The sequence below is a fragment of the Crinia signifera genome, chromosome 4 (assembly GCF_055691185.1).
Source record: "Crinia signifera chromosome 4, ASM5569118v1, whole genome shotgun sequence".
NCBI lineage: Eukaryota > Metazoa > Chordata > Amphibia > Anura > Myobatrachidae > Crinia > Crinia signifera.
In genome coordinates, this window is record NC_139220.1 from 210,483,972 (window position 1) to 210,510,920 (window position 26,949).

The 26,949-nt window shown below is 43.2% G+C and overlaps 1 protein-coding gene across 1 annotated transcript in view; it reads right to left on the minus strand.

Moving 5' to 3' along the window:
* Nucleotides 1-26,949, minus strand: part of SNX22 (sorting nexin 22) — a 58,330-nt gene that overhangs the window by 15,223 nt on the left and 16,158 nt on the right. The window contains exons 2-5 of the mRNA XM_083183695.1: nucleotides 20,209-20,292; nucleotides 16,795-16,899; nucleotides 3,139-3,233; nucleotides 2,151-2,183 (exon numbers count right to left, since the gene is read on the minus strand). Coding sequence (XP_083039821.1) covers nucleotides 2,151-2,183; nucleotides 3,139-3,233; nucleotides 16,795-16,899; nucleotides 20,209-20,292 — 317 coding nt within the window. The remainder of the gene's footprint in view (nucleotides 1-2,150; nucleotides 2,184-3,138; nucleotides 3,234-16,794; nucleotides 16,900-20,208; nucleotides 20,293-26,949) is intronic.

Below are 26,949 nucleotides of genomic sequence, written 5' to 3' on the forward strand. Positions count from 1 at the left end.
GTTCGGTGTAAAAGGGGCATTAGATTGGTTAGCACATAACTTCACATCGCTCCTTGTGTACAGAATGAGAGCTCAAGAACACTCACTGCCCCTCCCTATGAGAGGAAATGAGGTGAATGCTGAAAGTTTATGACTTGTATTTTAGATTTGTAGATTTTTTAAACGCCACCATTACAGCTCAGGTTTTAAGAATATTCATGCTTCAGCGCAGTTTACTTAATTAGAACCTCAGTTTAATTTGATTTAATAATCTGGACTCAGTCATGGATATCCCTAAAACCGGGACTGCAATTTTAAATTTTTGCGCACAAAATTATTTGTAGATGGAAATTACACATTTGGCCACTAGATGGCGCAATTATTTTGCAGATGAATAATCACTTGTTACATTTTTCCATTAGTACATCAAATAATAGATGGGTATGGATCAAAGGATAGGCAGTGTTTAGGTTGACAGCAAATAGGTTAACACCAAAAGGTAGACATGTACAAGGTCGACACTAAAAATAGGTAGACATGCAAAGGTTGACATTGACAATATGCCGACATGTGGAAAAATTTACGTGAGCTTTTGGGGACAATGTTGACACCTGAGCCCCCCCCATCCTATACATCTTCGATCACCATTAGGGTGGCCAATCCCGGGATCGGGATCGGCGGGATCCCGGGATTTGGCCCCAAAATGCCCGGGATTTCAATCCCGGGATTGGACTATCCAATCCCGGGATTTCGGGATTGTACAGTGTATTGCCGGGCAGCGTCTGAGCACACGCTCAGACGCTGCCCGGCTGTTACCGACGCGGGATACGGCCGAGAGAGGTCAGACGGGGGAGAGGATTCCGGTCATTCTGCCCTGTCACTTCTGAACTCACTTGTTCCGTGACACTGACTGGAGGGGAGGGGTGGCGAGCGGGTTTCAGCGCCGGAGGTACAGCGCTGTGACCTGCGCAGCGTGACCTATGGGTCACGCTGCGCAGGCCGCAGCGCTGCACCTCCGGCACCAGAACACGCTCACGGCCACACACAGTGACAGCAGCATTCCTCTCCGTCCGGCATCGCAGCCACCACCTGCCCCGCTCCACCACTCATGGGGGACAGCCGCCGCAAGCCCCGCTCCACCATTCATGGGGGACAGCCGCTGCCAGCCCCGCTCCACCGCACTAAAGTAAGTGGGGGACAGGGGCGGGATGCCAATCCCGGGATCCCAGGAATCCCGGGATTGAGCATTTTTCAATCCCGATTCCCGGGATTGAAAAAATGCCCCGGGATTGGCATTCCTAATCACCATGCCTCAGACAGGTTCCCAATCGGATTCCATGTGTTCTAATGCTGTACCTTAACAAATGCAACCAGATTGTTGAATGTTAATGTCAACATCAAACATGTCAACATCTGCAAAATAATGACATGATATTTTGTCATTAGGGTTAAGATTAGACGGTAAATTGCCGATTTTCAGCGCAATTTACCGTTTTAAGGCTGCAGTGGGAAAGTGCCAGAGTTGAAATACCGGTTAAAGTTAAATGGTATTTCAACCCGTTTTTAAAGCAGAGTCCTACATGTTAAAATAAGTTTAAGATGTAGTGGTAATGCCTCTTAAACATTATTTAACCTCCAGGCAGTCCCAGTGCCTGATGAGACCTAGTAGTTCTCACTTTGTGCATGTGTTTGAGTGCACGTGCATAATAAAGAGCCGCTCATTACATATGCACATATTTAATGAGCGGCTCATTAGTACGCATGTGCACTCATTACATATGCGCAAAGTGAGAACTACTAGTTCTCATCAGGCACTGGGACTGCCTGGACCCCGCATGGACCCCCGCTGCCTCCCCACTGCCCTCCATCCCCGTGCAGGTAAGTACAAGGGGAGGGGAGGGGAGGTGGGGGCACAGGGCAGGTACGGGGGGTTAGGCACTCTTTACACTTGGGGGGGGGAGGGATTAGGCACTCTTTACACTAGGGGGGGGGGGGGGGAAAGGCACTCTACATTTTACACGGTTCACTGCAATGGCAATGGTACTTAAATGGTATTTAAAACGGTAATCTGCTGCAGTGGGAATGCTAATACCGTTTTAAATACCATTTAAGATTACCAGTACTTTAAACTGGTCTGCAGTGGGAAAGCAGCATAAACTTCTAATCTATACCTGTTTTCTTCAAGAGCGATATCTGTCAGAGACCTGTTGGAAAGAAAAGGCGTTAATTTAAGGCCATTTGTGTATTTACCACAAAATAAGCATTTATTGGTTTAAACTGAGAACTTTAGTCATTATTGAATCTTCTACAACCCAGGACAGTGTCTTATTTGCTCCACATGGACTGGCTGGAAATGTCCATTAATAAGGATAATAGGGCGGTTAAATTATTTTCAATATGGCTTCCATGTATCCATATGTTACAACCTGAAGTTAAGGAAACTCTCAGATCAGCAGTCATTGGTATAATGCTGAAGTAATAACCTCTGGCAAACCCCCTGTTTAGTTTATCTGCACTATAAAACACTCCGTGCGACACGCGTTGGCGTTCTATGCCTATCTTCTGTTAGTTTGCTTACTTTGTTTTTTTAATTTTCTTTAATGTACTGAAGTGGACTCTTTGGGGTATATTCAATGCCATCATAGCCCACCCTCAGTAATCAACAGACCCCCTGCACTCGCCGGTTCCACCTTGCAATTTGTAAAAAGCGAGATGAAAACGGCTTGTGCGGCCATCAAAACAGTGAGGCTCCTGGCTCGCTGCATTAGCCGTGAACCTCGCCGTCCTCTGATGGTGACGATTCCCCCTGAACATAGAATAGGATGAGGGGGTTAAACAATGAGGATGGCTTTTTTTCAGCAATCCTCTCCAAAAACAAGCCATCCTCGCCATAAAAACCCCCTCGCTGGCCACATTGAATACAACCCTTGTTGTTCTTATATTTGGATACTGTATAATGTTTTTCTATCATTTCACTCAGTTATTCTACCCACTGTCTTTAGAAGTTTAATGTAAATTGCGGTCTTGCAATAAAATTATATAATAAAAAAATTGAGAACTAATGCGCCCCGATATCACTTCTCGCCCATACCCACAAATCGTACATCTTCCCCATAATACCTGTATACACCAATATATGGTTAGCACTTATATACTCACTCCAAGCTGCAGGTTTTTTTGCTTTGTGTGAAATGTTTCAGTTTCAGAAAATCTAACAACTCTTTGGGGACTTCTTGGTTGAACCACAACACCCCCTAAAACAAAATGAATGTCAACACGTCAGTTCTTTGCTATACTACATTTCAAGCTGTTACAACATAGACAAATGAGTAAGGTAAGCCCATACGTGCCATCACCAGAGAGGGGAATGGATGTGGTGGAACCTAGTAACTGCAGCTCTTTACAATCAGTGAAATACGTAAGCTGGGTACACACTATCCGATCTTCAATGTCAGTATCATTGTGAATATTGTTTGTGATCTGCACTCCTGCGGATAGTTACAATAAACCAGTTCGGCTGAACATGCAGTCCAATGCATACATCTGACGATGTCGTCAGTAACTGCATGTTTGGTGGAGCGCTCCAGGTGATGTCACGGAGTGATATCATTCAGTGTTTCAACCGCCGATCCTTCATTTTGCTGACACTTATGTGTACAGTATAATTGCCACACTGACTGCATGAAGGGTATTACAGCTCTATGGGCCTTATTCTAGTTCACTCTTTCTGACAAAATCCTTCTTAGATGGACAAAACCACGTTAACTGCAGGGGGGGGGGGAGATGTAACATGTGCATAGAGAATTAGATTTGGGTGAGTTATTTTGTTTCTGTGCAGGGTAAATACTGGCTGCTTTATTTTTACACTGCAATATAGATCTCACTTTGAAGTAAAACCCCACCCAAATCTAATTCTCTCTGCACATGTTACATCTGTCCCACCTGCAGTGCACATGGTTTTGTCCATCTAAGAAGGATTTTGGCAGAAAGAGTGAACTAGAATAAGGCCCTATGTCTCTGTTCTGTATTGATTAAAAAAAAATACTGTTTAAGTTTTACAACTTTCAGCTATGTGTGCGTATAGATAGACAGATGGACAGACAACCTTTTAAATATCTTGTACATTATAGCTAAACTCTTTTGAAAACTATGTCAGTATGTAACTAATTACTGCAGTCCTGACACGTGTGTGTCCATATTACACAGTAGTGGCAGTGGCATATCTAGAATAGGTGCAGGGTGTGCGGGGCCACACGGGCTCCTAGGTCCATGTGGGCCCACACCACACTCACTGTATCTATTACTTTAGTTCATACCTCTCCGCATGACGCATGACGCATGGACAGAAGACTGAGCACTAGTAGACTCCAGTGCTGTGCCAGCATTTACTGCACTGCTGGCTAGAGGGGAGGGGGCTGCACACAGGCCTTCTCCTCATCTATTAATATGCTCCTGTGTAGTGGCGAGTATTCAGGACATAAGCAAAAGGGAAGGAAATAAGGCAATATAAAAACTAAATGGTAACTCTCTATATAGGCATATTGTTTACACGGGGTGTGAAAATGGAGTGTGTGGCTATATCGGCATATTGGCTACGTATTTCCCTCATTGCTATCTGTAGTTTTAGATTTAAGGACATAATAAATGATTGCCTGGCCCTCACCTAGGGGCATATTTGTCAGCCCCAAGGATCCCTGCAACTTATCAAGTTGTTACCGGTTTTGTTCTTTGGGGTGGGGAGTTGAATGATGTTTTAAGTAATTGAATGATGTTTGATACATGTATGATAGTGGGCGAAGTGCATCATTTTGAAAAAATGCGCGCAGACCTCCAAAAAATGAAATTTTCAGAGGTTTGGTCACTTACGTCATATGCACTAAGGCCAGAAATGCAATAGATTCCAGAGCTTGGATGTGGAGGAAAACACCATTGCATTGCCCAATAGAAGCCTATGGCCTTCTGTCACATTTCCCTGCTGAGAGGGATTGAGTTTGTTGTATCCCTCCCAGCATCCCCTGCGGTACAAACCCAGAAGTCCTATCATAGCCAAAGACCACTCTTACTACTGTATGCGCTATAGTAAACACCCCGGTGACACCCTCCTCCCTGCCTATTGTCTTTTGCATTTTGTTTACTTCTTCTCTCTCATGTTAATATAACTACGATATCTCCAAAAAATATATCTGTACCTGGCGTGTTTGTACTTTGAATTGCTATAGCTTTATTTTAGCATCTCCTACTTCATCCTTGTTACACTGTTACAAAATGTTACTATTTGAAATGTAATAATAAAATGTGTTAAAAAAATCCCTAATTTTGGGGACAGTAGCCCCATTATTTTAGAAATATGTATACCGACTTGTTTCAGATGTATGCACTGACCTGTACAGTAGCACTTATTATGTTATATAAAATGTGTTTGTATTCAGTATTTATAGCTGTATGTAGCCTTACACCAAGAATGTACAGACTGCTATTTAGGTTGGTGTCAATGGTATTACATCCATATGTCATCTTCATACAGCATAAAACAACAGTTTATGTCAGGGGTAGCCATCTCCAGTCCTAGTGAGCTACCAACAGCTAATGTATTCCAGGTCTCCTTGCAGGATCACAAGTGAAGTAATTTGCTCTACCTGTGAGCTTTTAAAATGTGTCAGTGAGTAATGAGTGCACATGTGCACCTGCTGGGTGGTCTGGAAATTGTAAAATGTTGGCAGCTTTTGAGGACTTGAGGTGGCTAACCCTTGTCTAGTTGTATGTCCCTTCTATCTAATGGCAGCAGGGAGACCTGCACTGCCTGATAGAATGAATAGTAACCGCAGATACAATTATCTTGTCCCACCCAAACAGCAAATGTCTTGAGTACAACAAAACTGAATTTTCTTATAATACATACTCTTGTAGAATATATATATATATATATATATATATATATATATATATATATATATATATATATATATATATATATATATAATACTTGCGATCTGGCACTCCCGGTACCTTGGTCAATGGCCTGGGTGCCTTCGTAGATAATTGTACATGCAGGTGGGTGAGGATTACTCCTAAGAGGTAAGTCACCAACGCGGCACTCCAGGGCTTGTGAGCAAATAATCAAATTTATTGTGCAACGGTTTCGGGGACAACGTTCCCCTTCCTCAGGCAGACAGCAATACAAAATAACAAACATAGGGTCCTACCTTATAACAGTGTGTGCAGCAGGAGGGCACCTCCTTCCGTTGTGCGTGGCCGGTGGACTGGCTCAGAGCGGGAGACGCCGCCAGCGGAATGCAGAGCGGGCGTTACTTCCTGTATCTGACGTCACCCTGCTACGTCTGACACGCTAACACCCGTTGCCAGGCATACAGGGTAGCGTGAGTTGTTTACAGACGGTAGCTAGGTTACCTGACGCCACGCAGCAGCGGTAATAGGGATGGTGCTGTTAGTGAAATACATTGTGCTGTGAAAGGTTAAGAAATGCATACAAACACTTATTATAAAAACATGTTGCTGGTATAAGTATCAATATTACTTGCACAGTAAAACGTGCGGCATAAAGTAATGCACGCAGGTACTAAACAATGAAAATCGAGTCATTAAAGCATGTAAGACATTTTCACATCCAGAAAGGTTTATCTGGGGTCATCTTGGATCAATGAGAAATATAAAAAGGTTAATAGGGTATCCACAAGTGGATAAGTCAATCGCCCTATACAGAAAGGGGTCAGTCCATCAAGTCCCATTAATGGCAAAAATCAAAGAAACATCGGCCAAACACCAATTGTGTTTGCACCGCTGGGGACTAGGTTAATGTGTTCCACATAATACGCTCATTGAGCCCATTGGGTGAGACCGTGTTGAGCCTATAGATCCACCTGGCTTCCAATCTTAGAAGGGCTTTCTGGCGATCACCCCCCCTAGGCATTGGTGGAATATGGTCTATTATAAAGTAGCGTAATGATGCCAGTGGGTGGCCCTTAGCTTTAAAGTGAGCCGCTACTGGCTGGTCCATTGGTTTGTTCTTTAAAGCAGCATTTATAGCCGAGCGGTGTGCGGCCATCCGTTCTTTGAATTGTCGAGTGGACATACCAACATAGTATAGTCCACACGGACATACTATAATATATACAATATATCTGGTGCTACAGGTGAGTGTGTGTCGGATCTGTAGCCTTTTGTCTTCATGGGGGTGTTTGAAAGATGAACATTGAATCAGGTAGTTACATGTGATACACTTGATGCATTTGTAGCATCCCGGAGCTTTTCTTTGTCTAGTGGATGCTCGGTTGTCATCAAACCCGGTTATGTCCGTGTGTACCAATAAGTCTTTCAGGTTCCGACCCCTCTTATAGCATGTCATTGGTCTTATTTTGGAGAAGCACGGTAATTTGGAATTGGTGGCTAGGATCGGCCACAGGGCTTTGCTCGCAATGGGTATAAGGCTGCTATTCGTGTCAAATGTGGTGGACCATGGGAACACATTAGTGTTTTCCCCTTTGATGTGCTTGGGTTTAAGTAGATCTTCTCGTTTAAGTTTGAGTACTTTAGCTTTAGCCTGCTGTAGGGCTGACAGGTGATAACCTCTTTCATGGAACTTGAGAATGATGTTATCAAGCTGTAGCGGGAGTGTTTCTGTATTGCTACAGATACGGGCCGCCCGGAGCATTTGGGAGTAAGCCAGTCCCTTTTTCAGTGGTGGGGGATGATGGCTGCTGGAGAGCAGGAGGGTGTTCCTATCTGTTTCTTTATAGAAGATGGAGGTACTGATGTTGCCTTCATTCAACGTCACTGTCACGTCCAGAAAGTTGATGGTGTGGCTGCTATGCGCATATGTTAATTTAATGGGTCCTGGCATTGCATTGATGGTGGTCATGAGATCAACGAATTCATCTGCCATGCCCTGCCACAGCATGAACAGATCGTCGATGTATCGACACAGAAGGATGATGTTATTGTTGGCAATTTGTTCTTGAAAAAATATGCGTTCTTGGGCGATCATGAAAACATTGGCATACGCCGGTGCCACGGCCGATCCCATGGCACAGCCTGCCTGTTGGAGGTAGATTTGACCATCGAATCGGAAATAGTTGCGACATAGAACCAGCTCAAGCAGTTGGAGGTAGAGTTTTTTATTGAAGGTAAACTCTTCGCCAAGAGAATCCATGTGTGGACTATACTATGTTGGTATGTCCACTCGACAATTCAAAGAACGGATGGCCGCACACCGCTCGGCTATAAATGCTGCTTTAAAGAACAAACCAATGGACCAGCCAGTAGCGGCTCACTTTAAAGCTAAGGGCCACCCACTGGCATCATTACGCTACTTTATAATAGACCATATTCCACCAATGCCTAGGGGGGGTGATCGCCAGAAAGCCCTTCTAAGATTGGAAGCCAGGTGGATCTATAGGCTCAACACGGTCTCACCCAATGGGCTCAATGAGCGTATTATGTGGAACACATTAACCTAGTCCCCAGCGGTGCAAACACAATTGGTGTTTGGCCGATGTTTCTTTGATTTTTGCCATTAATGGGACTTGATGGACTGACCCCTTTCTGTATAGGGCGATTGACTTATCCACTTGTGGATACCCTATTAACCTTTTTATATTTCTCATTGATCCAAGATGACCCCAGATAAACCTTTCTGGATGTGAAAATGTCTTACATGCTTTAATGACTCGATTTTCATTGTTTAGTACCTGCGTGCATTACTTTATGCCGCACGTTTTACTGTGCAAGTAATATTGATACTTATACCAGCAACATGTTTTTATAATAAGTGTTTGTATGCATTTCTTAACCTTTCACAGCACAATGTATTTCACTAACAGCACCATCCCTATTACCGCTGCTGCGTGGCGTCAGGTAACCTAGCTACCGTCTGTAAACAACTCACGCTACCCTGTATGCCTGGCAACGGGTGTTAGCGTGTCAGACGTAGCAGGGTGACGTCAGATACAGGAAGTAACGCCCGCTCTGCATTCCGCTGGCGGCGTCTCCCGCTCTGAGCCAGTCCACCGGCCACGCACAACGGAAGGAGGTGCCCTCCTGCTGCACACACTGTTATAAGGTAGGACCCTATGTTTGTTATTTTGTATTGCTGTCTGCCTGAGGAAGGGGAACGTTGTCCCCGAAACCGTTGCACAATAAATTTGATTATTTGCTCACAAGCCCTGGAGTGCCGCGTTGGTGACTTACCTCTTAGGAGTAATCCTCACCCACCTGCATGTACAATTATCTACGAAGGCACCCAGGCCATTGACCAAGGTACCGGGAGTGCCAGATCGCAAGTATCCTGTATTCGCTAGCCTGCCCGGTTAGCATAGGATCGTGGCACCCACTCTCCTAAATTTTCCTAGGACGTCCAGCCTACATCTTGCTGAGTCCACTCCAGCTTTTTCCATTAAACCATCATGGAGGCATCACAACATCCACTTGGTTCTAAGGGGATTGCTGTAACTCCCCCCGGAGAAATACTGAATTTTTCAGAGGATGAAATTTCTCATATTCTGTTCGCGGAGGAACCTAATCCTGACATTGAAGCTGAGGATATATACAATCTACTATTCAAACTGAGACGCCGTGAAATTGATTACCTACTGCACGGCCAATCATTATCGGACTATTACCGTAAAAAGTTTATACCCCGAGGGTTCCGAGTCCGGAATATCCCCACCATCGGCCGATCAAGTCCAGAGTTTTGCAGGCGTTGGGTAGCCATACTTAACAAGTGCAGCCTGGACTTGATGGTGCTGGTGGTGGAGGAGGCCGGTAAAGAACTCAGAAACACCCGGAGCAAGATTGATGATCTTAAAACAGCTAACGCAAATTTGATTGCCTCCCCTGAATTTGACGCCTGGGCATCCAAGCTTAAAAATCAATGCGACAATTACCGTCGTGATTTATTAAGATTTAAGAGGACAAAATTAGCCACAGTAGAGGCAGACTATGAGTCTAATCAGGTCTACAGGTGGCTTACAGGCAGCGAGCCCCAGCCCCGTAGCCTCCAAGCAACTACTAGACGAGGCTGGAGATCACGGAGAACCCCCGCTGCCCCACAACCAGGATCCTCCCAATCTGACAGTGATTTTGCCCCGGCAGAATCCGATGATGGTACCATCACCAGACGTCCCCCTTTAGGGGTTACTACCCGGAGGGGTCCCACAACAAAAGAACCCGTCGTGGCGGCCAAAGGGAGAGGAACTTCAAAGCGAGCAGGACCAAAGTAAAAGCAATATTTAATCTATCGGATCGACTGCTCACTCCCGATGAAGAAAATGTCCTTAACAAAGGCCTCTCCTTTATACCGACCAACCGACATGACCCTTTCGACTGGCAACTCGACATCCATAAGATGAATCGTAAACTCAGACTACGTGAGTTCTTCCAGCATCATGAAGCTCCTCCTCAGCCCACCCCGATTACACAATTCATCAGGTCTCATAGCAAATCCGCTTTTGACCCCATGTCTTATAATCCATCTATAAAAACGTACACACGTCTACTGGATGCTTCAATGGAACGATTTAAAGCAGCCCCCATCCCTTTCCACGCTAACTTATCCAGAGGTGAAACTCAAGCTCTAAAATCACTGCAAGAAGACTACAGTATCGTCATACGCCCCGCCGACAAAGGCGGGGGCATCGTAGTCCAGAACTTGAGTACCTATCGAGCAGAAATTATGCGCCAATTAGCGGATGGCAACACTTACAGGAAATTGCACAGCGACCCCACCGAGAAGTACCAAAAGGAATTAACGGCACTACTCAAGGAGGCGGTCGACCAACAGATTATAGACATCAAGCTCAAAGAAGCACTGCACACTCCTTACCCTATTCTACCAATCCTGTACAGTGTACCGAAAATTCACAAACATGCCACATCTCCACCTGGTCGCCCAATAATCTCTGCTCAAGGTAGCCTTTTCCAACCGGTGTCCCAACTACTGGATGTTCTGATCCAGCCGTATGTCATCATCCAAGACACGCACCTCATGGACACTACTAGTTTCCTTAATCGCCTAAAACAACTGCCCAGACTACCCCTGACTGCTATGTTATGCACTATGGATGTATCATCGTTATACACCTCGATTCCCCATGACCAGGGGCTCCTGGCCATGAAAGAATTTCTGGATTCTCTTGGCGAAGAGTTTACCTTCAATAAAAAACTCTACCTCCAACTGCTTGAGCTGGTTCTATGTCGCAACTATTTCCGATTCGATGGTCAAATCTACCTCCAACAGGCAGGCTGTGCCATGGGATCGGCCGTGGCACCGGCGTATGCCAATGTTTTCATGATCGCCCAAGAACGCATATTTTTTCAAGAACAAATTGCCAACAATAACATCATCCTTCTGTGTCGATACATCGACGATCTGTTCATGCTGTGGCAGGGCATGGCAGATGAATTCGTTGATCTCATGACCACCATCAATGCAATGCCAGGACCCATTAAATTAACATATGCGCATAGCAGCCACACCATCAACTTTCTGGACGTGACAGTGACGTTGAATGAAGGCAACATCAGTACCTCCATCTTCTATAAAGAAACAGATAGGAACACCCTCCTGCTCTCCAGCAGCCATCATCCCCCACCACTGAAAAAGGGACTGGCTTACTCCCAAATGCTCCGGGCGGCCCGTATCTGTAGCAATACAGAAACACTCCCGCTACAGCTTGATAACATCATTCTCAAGTTCCATGAAAGAGGTTATCACCTGTCAGCCCTACAGCAGGCTAAAGCTAAAGTACTCAAACTTAAACGAGAAGATCTACTTAAACCCAAGCACATCAAAGGGGAAAACACTAATGTGTTCCCATGGTCCACCACATTTGACACGAATAGCAGCCTTATACCCATTGCGAGCAAAGCCCTGTGGCCGATCCTAGCCACCGATTCCAAATTACCGTGCTTCTCCAAAATAAGACCAATGACATGCTATAAGAGGGGTCGGAACCTGAAAGACTTATTGGTACACACGGACATAACCGGGTTTGATGACAACCGAGCATCCACTAGACAAAGAAAAGCTCCGGGATGCTACAAATGCATCAAGTGTATCACATGTAACTACCTGATTCAATGTTCATCTTTCAAACACCCCCATGAAGACAAAAGGCTACAGATCCGACACACACTCACCTGTAGCACCAGATATATTGTATATATTATAGTATGTCCGTGTGGACTATACTATGTTGGTATGTCCACTCGACAATTCAAAGAACGGATGGCCGCACACCGCTCGGCTATAAATGCTGCTTTAAAGAACAAACCAATGGACCAGCCAGTAGCGGCTCACTTTAAAGCTAAGGGCCACCCACTGGCATCATTACGCTACTTTATAATAGACCATATTCCACCAATGCCTAGGGGGGGTGATCGCCAGAAAGCCCTTCTAAGATTGGAAGCCAGGTGGATCTATAGGCTCAACACGGTCTCACCCAATGGGCTCAATGAGCGTATTATGTGGAACACATTAACCTAGTCCCCAGCGGTGCAAACACAATTGGTGTTTGGCCGATGTTTCTTTGATTTTTGCCATTAATGGGACTTGATGGACTGACCCCTTTCTGTATAGGGCGATTGACTTATCCACTTGTGGATACCCTATTAACCTTTTTATATTTCTCATTGATCCAAGATGACCCCAGATAAACCTTTCTGGATGTGAAAATGTCTTACATGCTTTAATGACTCGATTTTCATTGTTTAGTACCTGCGTGCATTACTTTATGCCGCACGTTTTACTGTGCAAGTAATATTGATACTTATACCAGCAACATGTTTTTATAATAAGTGTTTGTATGCATTTCTTAACCTTTCACAGCACAATGTATTTCACTAACAGCACCATCCCTATTACCGCTGCTGCGTGGCGTCAGGTAACCTAGCTACCGTCTGTAAACAACTCACGCTACCCTGTATGCCTGGCAACGGGTGTTAGCGTGTCAGACGTAGCAGGGTGACGTCAGATACAGGAAGTAACGCCCGCTCTGCATTCCGCTGGCGGCGTCTCCCGCTCTGAGCCAGTCCACCGGCCACGCACAACGGAAGGAGGTGCCCTCCTGCTGCACACACTGTTATAAGGTAGGACCCTATGTTTGTTATTTTGTATTGCTGTCTGCCTGAGGAAGGGGAACGTTGTCCCCGAAACCGTTGCACAATAAATTTGATTATTTGCTCACAAGCCCTGGAGTGCCGCGTTGGTGACTTACCTCTTAGGAGTAATCCTCACCCACCTGCATATATATATATATATATATATATATATATATATATATTTTTTTTTTTTTTAAATAATGAACTTATGAATTAAATAAACCACGTGCAGTTATAATTGTAGGGGGAACAGGGGACACTGTCCCCCCTACAATTATAACTGCAAGTGGTTTTATGGCAAAAATAAAATAAAATGTATAGTGACAATGTTATGTTTCAGATAAGATATTTATTTCTGTTACTTCATACTGATAATAGTTTTGTGTGTCTTTTAAATCCCAAATCTTTCAGTTCCCTTACTGTACTAGCCTCTTCCACATCTGCGGGGACGGCACTTCATCAAATCACTTCCTGTCAGATAGGAAGCAACTTCCCCTCACACTTAAAACATTAACTAGATGTCTCTCTAATGGGGCATACACACGTTGAGATGTTTGATAAACTTTTGTGCTGAGCGATTTAGGATAGGCGTTTTCCCTTGAACTTCCCAGGGTATCACCCTATTCACACTTAGCGATGTGTGCCAAGCAATGTGTGGCAAAAAAAAATTTTAAACATTATTTTATATAGTAGATCGCTATCGCTCATACTGTAAACATGGAGCGATCTGAACTCACTTGCCAAGTGATCTGACTAGATTGTGCCTGCACGTGCTAAAAATCTGAGCTGGCGATGGTGACACGCAGGATTTGTGCTCAATGTCTAAGCTATCTAGACAGATTGCTTAGAAAATAGGCAAAAATCACTCCGTGTGTATTCCCCTTAAATCTGGGCACACACCTCTATAATCCAATGCCCAATTACCTGATATCGGGTTAATGGGCCATTAATTTAAAGTTCAACATGACCCATTCCATGAGGTACAAAACGCTCTCCTTCTGGACGGTCTTCTTAAATTGCGATTGCCAATAATAAGTTTAAAATGCTCCTGCAATGGCTGGGATCGTCAGGTCGCATCTTTTGTGTTGTTTGAGATTTGTCAGACGGATCCCATAGAAGTTTGTATATACTGAGCTATTTGTAGCACAATGAGTATGGTGCACACAGACCAGACCGCTCACAAGAGGTCAAGCTGGGGACACAGCACTCGGCTGATTGGTGATGATCACAAAGGTATGTGCCCAGCATTATGCTTTTTGTATTTGCGGTCTGTTATGTAATCCACACGGTTTCAAGCATGGTGTGGCTGGTTTAAGCATTCTGTTGTCTAAGCAGTAAATTGATTTAAGTTACTTTATATTCACTCCATGGATTCGGTATGAAATACCGATGGTCAAAATACCGACAGCTATTGACCGACGGTCAAAATACCGACATTTAAAATCCCGACAAGGTCAAAATACCGACATATAGAATGTAGACAGGTGAAAAAGTCAACATGACTTTCGGTCGACAGATCGCGAGGACGACATGGGTTTTTTAACGTTTTTTTTACCCGAATGTCGACACAGTCGACATGGACACAGTTGGAAGTCAACCGCAGCCCCTTGCATCGCTCGCAATGCTTCGGGCACACTATTTTATTCTCCCACAACGCCCTAGTGGATGGTAGGGCATGAAATACCGCCTGTCAGCAAATATCGAGTAAAAAAAATAAAAAAACAGTGAAAAAACCCATGTCGACCGAAAGTCATGTTGACTTTTTCACCTGTCTACATTCTATATGTCGGTATTTTGACCTCGTCGGGATTTTAAATGTCTGTATTTTGACCGTCGGTCAATGGTTGTCGGTATTTTGACTGTCGGGATATTGACTGCATCCCTACTCCATCAATCCATCCACCCTATCACTAATGCGTGATTTTTTTTACCAGTGTCTGAATCCCCCACATTCATAACTAAACTGGACAGTAATGCTGTTACTCTTAGACTGTGTTGACTGGAAGGATATGCTAGAGTTACCACCTTTACAGTGAAATTTAATAAGACACTGGGATGTGTATTCTACTTCACATGTGATGTTGCTATGGGCAACTAATCAGATCCTGTCTACTGTCTTCTAGATACTGTAGTGCTAAATAAATAATAAGTAGATTCTGATTGGTTGCCCATAGCAACATCACATGTGAAGTAGAATACACATCTTAGTAAATTTGCCCCTCTGGGTCATAAATCTAGAAGTCCAATCATTGCAAAGGACAGCACATACCTGTGCAGTCCTCTGAGATTCTCTTCAACTATAGAGCATTATGTGATAAAGGTCGACAAAGATATAATGAACTCCCAAAGCTACAGTATGAACAATATCATGCATACACACTGGATTTCAAAATATAAAGATAAATTGTTTGATTTACCACTGACCATGTTTTTATGAAAAATGTATCTTTATCGATAGTACACACTGAACGATAGGCACCTAGTCATCAACACCATAGGCAAAATTAGACTACATGTACCGAAGAGAAAGGGTGATAATAGCTACCCGCTAATGCCAGCATCATTATCGATCGTACACACTGAACAAAATGCATGATAATATCATTAACGATATCTTTATTGTGCATTTAGTCTGCCTTTATTGCCTAGTAAAGGGCATTAGTCTATTGAAATATACAGCAACCTGACTCTGATGGAAGTAACCAGTATAAGAGATAAATACCTTTCACTGGGCTGCACTGCAAAACATCTCAAATTCTGTCAAAGTATTTAAACCTTTACATGTATATTTTGGAATATTTGGACCAGTGTTATATGTGGTTAGTGATCAAAAAAGTACACATGCACCAGTGTTAAACCCTGCCTTATGCTAACTAACCTCTGGTGTATATTGTAACAGACAAATATTGTCTTTGTCATCATCAGTCACAGCACCAGGGTAGGACACACGCACTAATCTGAGCACTAGCTATTCCTGCAACAGTATAACTTACAGTATATTCTCAATATAGGCTTATGAGAGACTCGTTCTCTTCATCTGGCTTGAGGTAAACTGCAGTTACAGTAACATTGCTTGAGCACACAGGCAGTGACGAATTTCCCATTGGGCAAGTGCCTATGGGCGGCACATCTTTAGGGTGGCACTTGGATGCATGTGATAGTACTATCAGCCTGACCAGCAGTCAGGTGGGGTGTCAGGTGGTCTCTGTGTGGTATTGCCCCTCTTTGCCAGGACGGCGGGCGAGTCCCGGCTCAAGCGGCGAGACGTTGGACACTTCATGGAAGTGTCCTCGCCAGGCCATAGAAGGGGTGGTATGTCCGTCACAGCGCGGGCTGAACCCCACAAGAAGGGGTGTTTTCAGATTAGGGCACTTCGGTCGCTACCATGAGCAACACCCGAGATGACTGGTGCTGGTCTCAAGTGCTTTCTTTGCCATCCCTTAGACAAATAGGTGTCATACCATTACAATAAATATTCATGACCTATTTAAACTTACGCAGTGGTTGTCCATGTTTTTATTTATAGATTAAGGTGTTTGTGTGATTTATTTCTGGGCATAAGAGTTAAGTAAATGTATAGGCCAAGCAGCATAATTCATTCGGTGCCTTAGTCCTAATGTTGTGTTGTTGTGAGGAGGCCCAGAAAACAGACACTTAAGTGTGACCTGATTTCAAGTTTGGAGGACTGAACTGTCAACTTACCTGTATGTATGCCTCCAGACCTTGCCGCCGTTGCTCCCGGACCTTGGACATCCAGTTTGGAACATGTTTGGATGGAAAATCTGGGACCTTGCAGATCTTCTTCAGCTGCGAGACAAATAAGACAAAACATCTTTAGCATACATTGTGTAACTACAACTAATATGAATGCAGATCAATTAAATCATCAAAGCATCAAATTGTAATTAAAATTTTTTTGAAATATATGTTAAAAATCTTTGCCGGCCAATTACCATCTTAGTGCATACCATGTATCGTTAATTTTATACCAAAAGCCAGGTCGGTCCCGTAATTTTGTACACGGCTGCAACCCGGGTGCGACCCAGCTTGTGACCCTTTTCCACTGATCTCCCTGCCGGACAGGTGACGTCAGCGAAGGTGGGTCCTGAGCAGGCTATTTCATTGCAGAGAACGGGTCTGGGGTTGCATCAACCTGGATTAACCACTTACACTGCACCGCAAGCCGGATTTAATCAATGTTCTTTTGCCAGCGAGGAGTAGAGATACACTAAATATAGTTATTACTATGTGGGCATTTTGGGAGAAGCTATTGGGCTGCCGTGATCAACAAAATAATTCAGTTGGATGTTTATTACCGTTATAAGATTCCATAATCTTCATCGATAACTTATAAATACCCACTGGATCCACGTTTAACAAATATCTGTCTCTTGAACGCAAGTTTATATGCCAGTATGGCCACGGATCCACAAAGGTTTCGCTATTGAAGCGAATTACTACTTAAATTAAAAGTGCCCCTGATGAAGTGGGATTAAAGACATTGGTTAAAAAAAATCTGGAACTGCCACTGGAGAATTCTACTCCTACAGTATATACACAAAGGGCAGATCGACTTAAGATCTTGTATGGACTAAACACAGTTTTTAATGTGTAATTAAACTTGATAATTTTTAAAAATTTATAATTTTTACAAGATTGAAAAAATGATTTAATAAATTCATTGTAAAAACCAGAAGGTATTTAACTTTACGGTCTTAAGGAATTAGCAATTGGTCCTTTAGGAGCACCTTCCCAACAACATATTTTGTAACCATTTTCTATGCTTCTATCCTACTAACAGAGCTTCTCCAATTAACTCTCCAGAGTTGAAAGTGCGACATATACTGTATATAGTTACAGATAGTGACAACTTGTCGAACACTTATATTTCCCAGAGATATTTTACAGTGAGTCATACTAGCATATATTCCAGAAACACATCATACAATGGAAAAAGATAAAATGAAAGTGTAACTACAAATGTTACTTCCACATAATATCTTATTAGTATTGTTCTGAATGGAACATAGTTTTGCAATGCACACTGTTCAGCAGAAGTGTACAATGGCAGCTCACACACATGAAAGGAGAAACAGGACACTCACCGATTTTATGGGAAATCAAACAAATTACAGAATATCACAATAAAACTATAAATATATATATATATATATATATATATATATATCTTTTTTATAGGCTCTCTTTTTAATTGAATATGATAGTTTATACCTTTTATATTCAAGGGCTGGCCCTTTTTTTAATAGTAGACATGTAGGATGAATATCTTAAAAAAGAGAGAACAAGTCTTTGCTGCAATCCTATTGCATATATTTTTAGGCAGGAGATTCAATTGTTTACCCCCGTGGCTGTAATTAGTGGGCACCTGTTGGAGTAATTCAATTTTTTATTTGTCTAGGTTTGAGTACCAGGGACACACACACATCTGCTCTAGGTCTGTTGAGGTAGAGAGAAAAAATATGTGAAAAGTCTATGGTTTGGGTGCCCCCTATGAGTCTACTTCACCCAAGACCTATATAATACATTAATTTGACACACATCACCAGCCAGATCACATCATGTTGGCCAATATTTGTGGTTACCAGATATCAACCCTCAGTACTTAGCTAGCTTTAGATCCAAATACAAGTGCCACCCGGCCTCTCCCTTGGAGACTCGCTTACGATTTGACACTTGATGTGCCATTTTTACATGAAATAATTAGTTTGCGATTTATTGCATATAAAAAGAACTCCAGGGTAACTGAAGAAAGTGGGGGGGGTTCTGCAGGGTCCGAGCGGTGGCGGCTGGGAGCTTGTAGCTGCATTTGCCGGGCGGCAGGACAGGAAGCGGCTACTGAATAAAAAATCAATTAAAAAAACAGACTGTTTAATAGACTGTCCAGCCGGTTATTGGCTGAGAGAATGCTCTCAGCCAATCAGCGGCCTCCCATCTGATTGGCTGAGATAATTCTCTCAGCCAATCAGTGTCCGGCCAGTCTTTTTAAAATATTTTTTCAAATTCACCAGCCGATTCCAGTCCCGACAAATGCCGCTACCAGCTCCCAACAGCCGCTCCTTCCCCGCCACTGCACATAGGTGTCTGCCAGCGGTGCTTCACTGCTGGCACAAACCTACGGATCGGACAAATCTTGGGTGCTAAAAGCACACGCAAAGTGCCACTGATGGGTCCAATTGCGAGACATCTGATGTCCTGCTGGTGCGACTACAGGGTCCTATGCGCACGAGACCGCGTATCGGACCCGACGGCATGTCACATACAGCTGATTTGGGACTTCACGGCATGATCCTTCGGTATAGGCCAAAATCAGCCCAGTGTATGGAGGCCTTAAGAAGCAAAAGTAACTGTATGAGGCTAAAATTCTGTATCTATATGTAGAGCTGTGTTTCTATTGAAACAACTGTTTATGTGAATCCTGGCTGTCCCTCTTGTTTATAATACATATTAGGTGTAAAATACACCCATCTGCAAACACAAAGCTGATGTGGTTGGAAGGCTGACTTTGGTGTTTCACTTTGCACCTTCCAAGTGCACTTTACCTTTGTGCAAATACAAATATATTGTACACACAGTTGTCATGGTTTCTATGGGTGTGGATCATGGGGTCGACTACAAGGCGACAGTGTTTGAGTCAACTACAAAGGTTCAAAATGCACAAAGTCGAAATGTGGAAAAGGTCGACACAAGCAAAAGATCAACACATGAAAAGGTCAGCATTTTTTGCCATTGACACCCAAGCATGTGGACCCCAATCATTGTACGGTGTCTACTCACATGGCTTATTTCCCTTACTATGCTTCAGGTAAAGTATGAAGTTCAATAAAGTGAGAAAAAAAGTGAAAAACATGTCAACATTTTCATGTGTTGGCCGTTCCCATGTCAACCTTTTTCTTGTGTCGAACTACTATACATGTCAACCTATTGACTGTTGACATATAGTTCGGATCATATTTCTACAGGCTCTTTATTGGTAATAAATGATAACTCCTTGTTGGATTCCAATGTTCAACGTTTTATAAATCCAAGACATTTCCTGCAGATTCCCTTGTATCTTTGTGCCGCTACACAAACAAATATAACGAAAAGGACAGTTACCAGCTTATGAAGCGCATGAAATTCACTATACCGTCGTTCCAGAGTATGTCTGCGGCCATTGAATAGGACATCCACTCTGAAGACCTAGGAAAAGAGAGAACAGCAAAGAACAGTTGACTTGTAAATTCTAAGAAATGGTTTAAAAATTTGAAACATACAGTAGAGCATAGAAGTCATATGGAAAGAAGAAAACTGCAGGCAACACTTAAGTTGCCCACGCAAGGATAGATTTAATGTTCAATTTAAATGTCATACAATTTCTCTAGAAACAAAACACTCCTGGCCAAACAATATCACACTAGTATATAAGGCAAAGCCCAATCTGTTGGCTAATATATATAATTCGGAGCCCAATCTGGTGTGGCTAATATATAAAGCAGAGCCCAATTTGGTGGCAAGTATATATATACATGAGGGTACATGCTTGGCTCTTTGGCTGTACTGTCATGCTGCTTCGATATGGAATAAGCTGCCTATGCCTGCTGTACAGATGAGTACTTCATTCATGTGTTATTAAAAACTGCCTTTGAATATTTACTGGATGTGCTGGTCCCATCTTTTGCATACTCTGTGCAATTGGAAAGTGACTATTCTGAATTTATGACCTGGCACTCCCCATCATCCTATGCTGGTGTGCGTCTCCCATTTGTAACCTATATATATATATATATATATATATATATATATATATATATATATATATATATATATATATATATATATATATATATATATATATATATATATATATATATATATAAATAAAAGATCTATAGCTGCTGGTTGGACTATAAAGCAGAGTCCAGGATATGAAAGAATCCATCACTGGAGACAATTTTGGTTTCCTGTTCTGCGTTGATCTCCAGTTGCATGTGCAGAAAAAATACCATAAAATCAATTTAAAAATAAGCGAAGTAAGAAAATAAGGCAAAACGGGGTGATTAGAGCATACACCTTATCCTTTATCTACAAAGCACAAATGTACTATACCAAACCTTACATTTACAAAGGGTTCAAATAATAGGTATTGCTACAGCCAGGGGAAAATTATTGAACAAGGTTTCCTGGCCAAAGCATTACTCCTGTGGATGGTCAGCCCCGGGGTTTTTAACCCCCCCAATAAAGGGGTACCCCCCGGTCCGGGCTAAAGCCTGGGGCTGTCCCCAGTATCCCTGGGCAGTGGATGACTCGCTGATGGGATTTAAAGGGTTAAAATGATGTGTAAAACATAGATAATGGGTTCTGTAGTAGAATGACAATTCCCAGCAAGTCCCAGGAACTTGGAGAACCACAAGTCCCAGCATGCGGGGCATTAATCGGCCAGCTGGGACTTTTAGTCCCACTACAGAACTAATACCCAAATACAACACACACACACAAATAAAGTATACATTCATTACACACACCAAACATACTTACCTTTCTTGACATTGCGGTTCGGTTCACTTGTCCATGTAGAGTCCAAAAGGGTACCTGTGAAAAATAAATTATATTCACCATACATCCAGTGTATATCACTTCCTCTTCTTTCCATGTAGCATCCACAGGGTTAAAATTGGTTTTGAAGTAACCCGGTCCAAACGAATTGAAGGAAGCTCATATACAAAATGTCATCTTTGCCTGGCACCCGCCAGAACGTGGCGAGCGCCGGCAGACAGGGACTCCATTGAACTGGGATGCGCGTGCATCGCACACGCGTCCCATTCTCTCGGCGGCAGGACATCTCCGCTTCAGGGAGACTGGCAGGGTTAGGGGGGGTCGAGGCGGCTAGGGGGACCGTCGGCGGCGACAGGTTGCACCGTTGCTACAGGACGCTTGTGCCCCCTGGTGGGAGCTGGTGGCTGCCGGGGGGTGGGGGGGTGGCGATAGTTACGCCAGCCCCTGCCTCGATGAGTAAGGCTACATCTTTATATACACACACAGGCTTCTTTCCCCTGAATGCCAGGTTCCCCATGACTCCCATCACTACAGGACCCAGCAGCTAATCAGGGTGTGACCTAATCGTGTGTGGTCTCACCTAATTAACGTTTGGAAATCACAAAGTTCCACCGCCTAATTAAAGTAGGGAATCCCTCCCCGTTCTAAATTGAAAGAGAGCTCTGTTTGCTTGACAGGTCAGTGGAGCTCAGCCAATCAGGAACCGCTGCTGCTGTAGCACTCCCTGATAAGCTGCTGGGTCATGGGGGGACCCTGCATTCGGGGGAAGGAAGCCCATGTGTATACATGGGCTTCCTTCAGTTTGTATGGACCGAGTTTTTGCATTTTTTTTTAACCCCGCTGATGCTACATTGAAAGAAGAGTGCGTGATGGATGGTGAATATCATTTCTTTTTCACAGGTACCCTTTTGGATGTCAAAACAGGCAAGTATGTTTACCACAAAAAAGTCACTCCTCAAGCGCCAAAACAAAGTCCCGCAGCTACTTGTCCTCAAACGATAGTACAACTGTATACTAGGCAAAAATTCAGAAAAAAAAAATCAAACAAGATTTCTGAGGCTTTCCCACAGCGCCGGACCTTTGGAATCAGTATAACCAGGATGATTCTTATTATTAAAGATAAATGCAGTCCACTCCTCCTTAAAAGTTCGCAAAAAAAATTATAAAAAAAAACATGAAAAACACATAAAAAATGGCTTCCATATATCATAAAAAAATAGAGCAGGAAAGAAACAGTTCTTTTACACAACACGGTTACTGTCTCCTAGGGAAATGGGTGATTCTTGATGTAGCAGACCAGACCTTTTCAGGGTGACTTGTGATTATGTAAAAAGGCAATCAACTCATAGGAAAAGATGTTATTCCTGGGTATCTCCTATGGGGCTCTCTAAACACAGTTCCACAATCACCTCTCCAAAGGCTTTGAGCAGAGAATAGATAAAAAAGACCACTCTCACCCCTCCGCTGTGAATACTGTCAGGGACCTCTCCTTGGATTGGGGACATCACGGCCTCGCACTCTGCCACTGCGGTCGCCCGTGTGACCCTTTCCTCTGGATACCGTCTACTCAGGGAAGATGTTATTCTCAGAGACTGCTCTGCCACTGCAGTCTGTGGATTCTCCTGCCTTCCAGTATCTCTGACCTCACTTCGGTGCGTTAGATCTCAGGCGGCTGTAATCCTGCTTCCTCCGTGTCTGGTAGTCAGGTCACTTATGGATGGGTGGTCTATGCGGCACTGTCTGTACACCTGTCCGACCTGAGTCTTCCAGGCGTCGCTCAGCTCACCGCGTGTAAGTGGTCCTTCTTTCCTCTCCTGCTATCACCTTAGTTCCTTATCTGCGAATGCAGTGAACCGATCATAAAACTCCAAGCTGCTGCCGCCAACGCGTTTCTACCCTCACTGGGTCTTTCTCAAGGCACCTAGGTAGAAACGCGTTGCTCTATTTTTTTATATTTTTTATGATACATGGAAGCCATTTTTCATGTGTGGAGTTTTTCATGTTTTTTTAATAATTTTTTTTTGCGAACTTTTAAGGAGGAGTGGACTGCATTTATCTTTAATAAGAAGAATCATCCTGGTTATACTGATTCCAAAGGTCCGGCGCTGTGGGAAAGCCTCAGAAATCTTGTTTGATTTTTTTTCTGAAGGCAAGTATGTTTGGTGAGTGTAAGAAATGTATGCTTTAATCATGTTTGTGTGTGTGGGTTTTATTTGGGTATTGGTTTTGTAGTGGGACTACAAGTCCCAGCTGGACGATTAATGCTCTGCATGCTGGGATCTGTGGTTCTCCAAATCCCAGCCTGCGAGGAGGTTTGTTGTGCTATGTAGTTCTACTATAGATCCCAATATCTATTTATTACACTTTTTTTTTTTTCTCAAATATTTTTCTTTATTGAAGCATGAAATAAAGTACATCCGGAATATAATTGAATTCCCATTGTGTGAATCACAAAATGTAGCATAATAGATTTATGCACAAAAAGAAATAAACAATTTGCAGCAAACACTTTGCAGCAGTGTCTTTCATTACAAACAATTAATACAACATATAAAAGGGACAATAGAAGATTCATCTGGACCCGCGCCTATACCCAGCCCGGTCCCAACTTGTGGTGCGTATCATGCGCAGCAAGTGATATTGGGGGATCCCGAATACACACTCGTGTTTCATACCACAAAGTATTCCTGAAACACTTCCAAATCTGCTCCTTCAGAGACTCTGACAGGGTTTCTATGTAGCTTTCCCACGTATCAAAAAATTTCTCTGTGAATTTTTCTTTTTGTAACGAAGCCTCGAGCCACTCCATTCTAAAAATATAAAACAATTTATCCATAAACAGTGAGAGTGGAGGGGCTGTTGGCTGTATCCATAATTGAAGGATGCATTTTTTTGCAGCCGCGGATACAATTATTAATTATTGCCCACTCAGATGTCAGGGGTAGGCAATTTACTAGGTGTTGAGTGACAAATCTCCAAACTTGGATCCAAAACCTTCTTATTATTGGGCAGTCCCACAAGCAATGAAATATGTCCGCCCTTTGGGAGCCACATCTAGGGCAGGAGGGACTCGCTAGCATTCCCATAAGATATCAACGATGTGGTGATAAGTATGTTTTATGAAGTACATTTAAAAATAGTTCTGTATAGGACGTGGCTGATACTAGCTTAACCGACATATCAAATGTTCTCAAAATTTTTTTGAGTGTAAGGGATGGGAATTGTTCTCTCCATTGTGCTAATCCTGTTTGTTGGGTCTCGTAATTTATGGGGACATGTAGGAAGAGGTAATGCACTGAAATGGCCTTGAAAGAGGGATTCGGGGTTGCTAATAAGTTATCAAGTGGGTTACTATAATCTCTCGGAGAGAGTATCCTGGAGAGACTAGCTACATAGTGTTGGGCTTGAAGGTAAGCCATGGGGAACGGTTCTAGCATTGGGAACTTCTCCACGGCCTGTGCGAACTGTAATGGTTTTTTGGTCTCGCAGTCCATTAGTTGCCTAACAGTTTTCAGTCCTTGTCTATTCCATAGTGGTAAGGGGTGACCTGCAAGCCCATTTTGAAATGAAGGGTTACTCACGAAGGGAAGAAATAAAGATGTATGTGAGTTTATTGTTTGTTTGTGGCGTAGTATGTGCCACACTTTTCGTGTGGACATTAAGAGTGGATTGTCCCGAATTGTTACAGGAATCTCCTCGTCTAGTAGGTGTAAAAAAGAGACTATATTGAGCCTAGTCAGGAAAGCACCCTCTAGAGTAGTGTTAGAGTAAATGCTGTCCCCATGTATCCAATCACGGAGGTAGCGCAGGTGGAAAGCATGACTATATTCGGTTATATTGGGCAAGTTAACACCGCCATTGGATCTTTGCTGTTGCAATTTTGTCATACTGATTCTAGCCCTCTTACCATTCCAAATAAATGTGCGGATGATTTTATCAATCTCCAAAGCATCTTTTTTGGTTAGCAGAATTGGGAGAGATTGTAGTGGATATAGGATTCTAGGGAACAAAATCATTTTGACCAAGTTTGCTCTTCCTAGGTACGATAGGGTTAAGTGACGCCAGCGTTCCATGTCATCCCGCATAGTGCGTATTATGTTTTTTAAATTAAGAGTGTATAAGGAGGATACATTTTTTGGGAGCTGTATTCCTAGGTAGGTAATGGCTTTAGTCGCCCATTTAATGGGGGCATCTCTGTGCCATGTGGGGAGTCTGTAACCTGGCTTTAAATAGAGAGCGGTGGATTTGTCAAAATTAACCTCAAACCCAGATACCGACCCGAATTCCCTGATGCGCTCCATCAACGGTCCAAGCGTCCTCCTAGGCTTAGAGATAAATAGAAGAACATCATCAGCAAAAGTAGATATCTTAATCTCCGCATTTCCTAGGCCTATACCCTTAAATTGAGTCCAGTTCTGCAACACCCAGAGCATGGGGTCCAGCGCCAGGTTAAAGAGCAGTGGAGAAAGGGGACAACCCTGTCTCGTTCCCCTAGTCATTTCAATCCTTTCCCCCACAGTGCCATTCACCAGTAAAGTTGTAGTTGGCCGATTATAAAAAAAATTGATAGTGCTTTGAAATTTCGAGCCAAAACCTCACCTCTCCTCTCCAATATTTCGTAAAGGTACGGCCAAGACACCATGTCAAATGCCTTGGTTGCATCCAGACTTAGGAGCATGTTTTGAGTAGTGGGCTGGAGGCTAGCTGCCATAACAGCCGCTATTGCTGTGCGTATTCCCTTTACCGAATGTCTGCCTTTGGTAAAGCCTAATTGGTGGTTTGTTAACATTGTGGCTAAGAAAGTTTGGAGCCTATCTGCCAATATTTTAGCGAGCAGCTTGAAATCTACATTCAATAGTGTAATAGGACGATACGATGATGTTTGCGTCGGGTCCCTATCAGGCTTTGGGATGAGAGTAGTGAATGCTCGATTAAAATCGGGAATTACAGGGGTGTTCGTTGTGATAGTAGAGTAAAGATTATGAAGTGCAGGAACTATATCATGGTGCAGGATTTTATAATATTCTATGGAATAACCATCTGGGCCTGGCGCTTTGTTTAGGTGCATAGAAGTTATTGCTCTAGCGATTTCTTCCTCAGATATATCAGATTCTAGCATTTCTCTCTGTGAGGGTGTGATGCATGGGAGGTTAGCTTCATCTAATAGTTTTGTCATCAAGGCAGGGTCATCAGGGGTAGCCGTATACAGTTGGCAAAAATATTCCTGGAAAGTTTTAGCAATATCTGCCGTCCTAGTGTGTAAAATACCAGAGCAAGTATCTGTGATGGCGGCTATGTGATGGC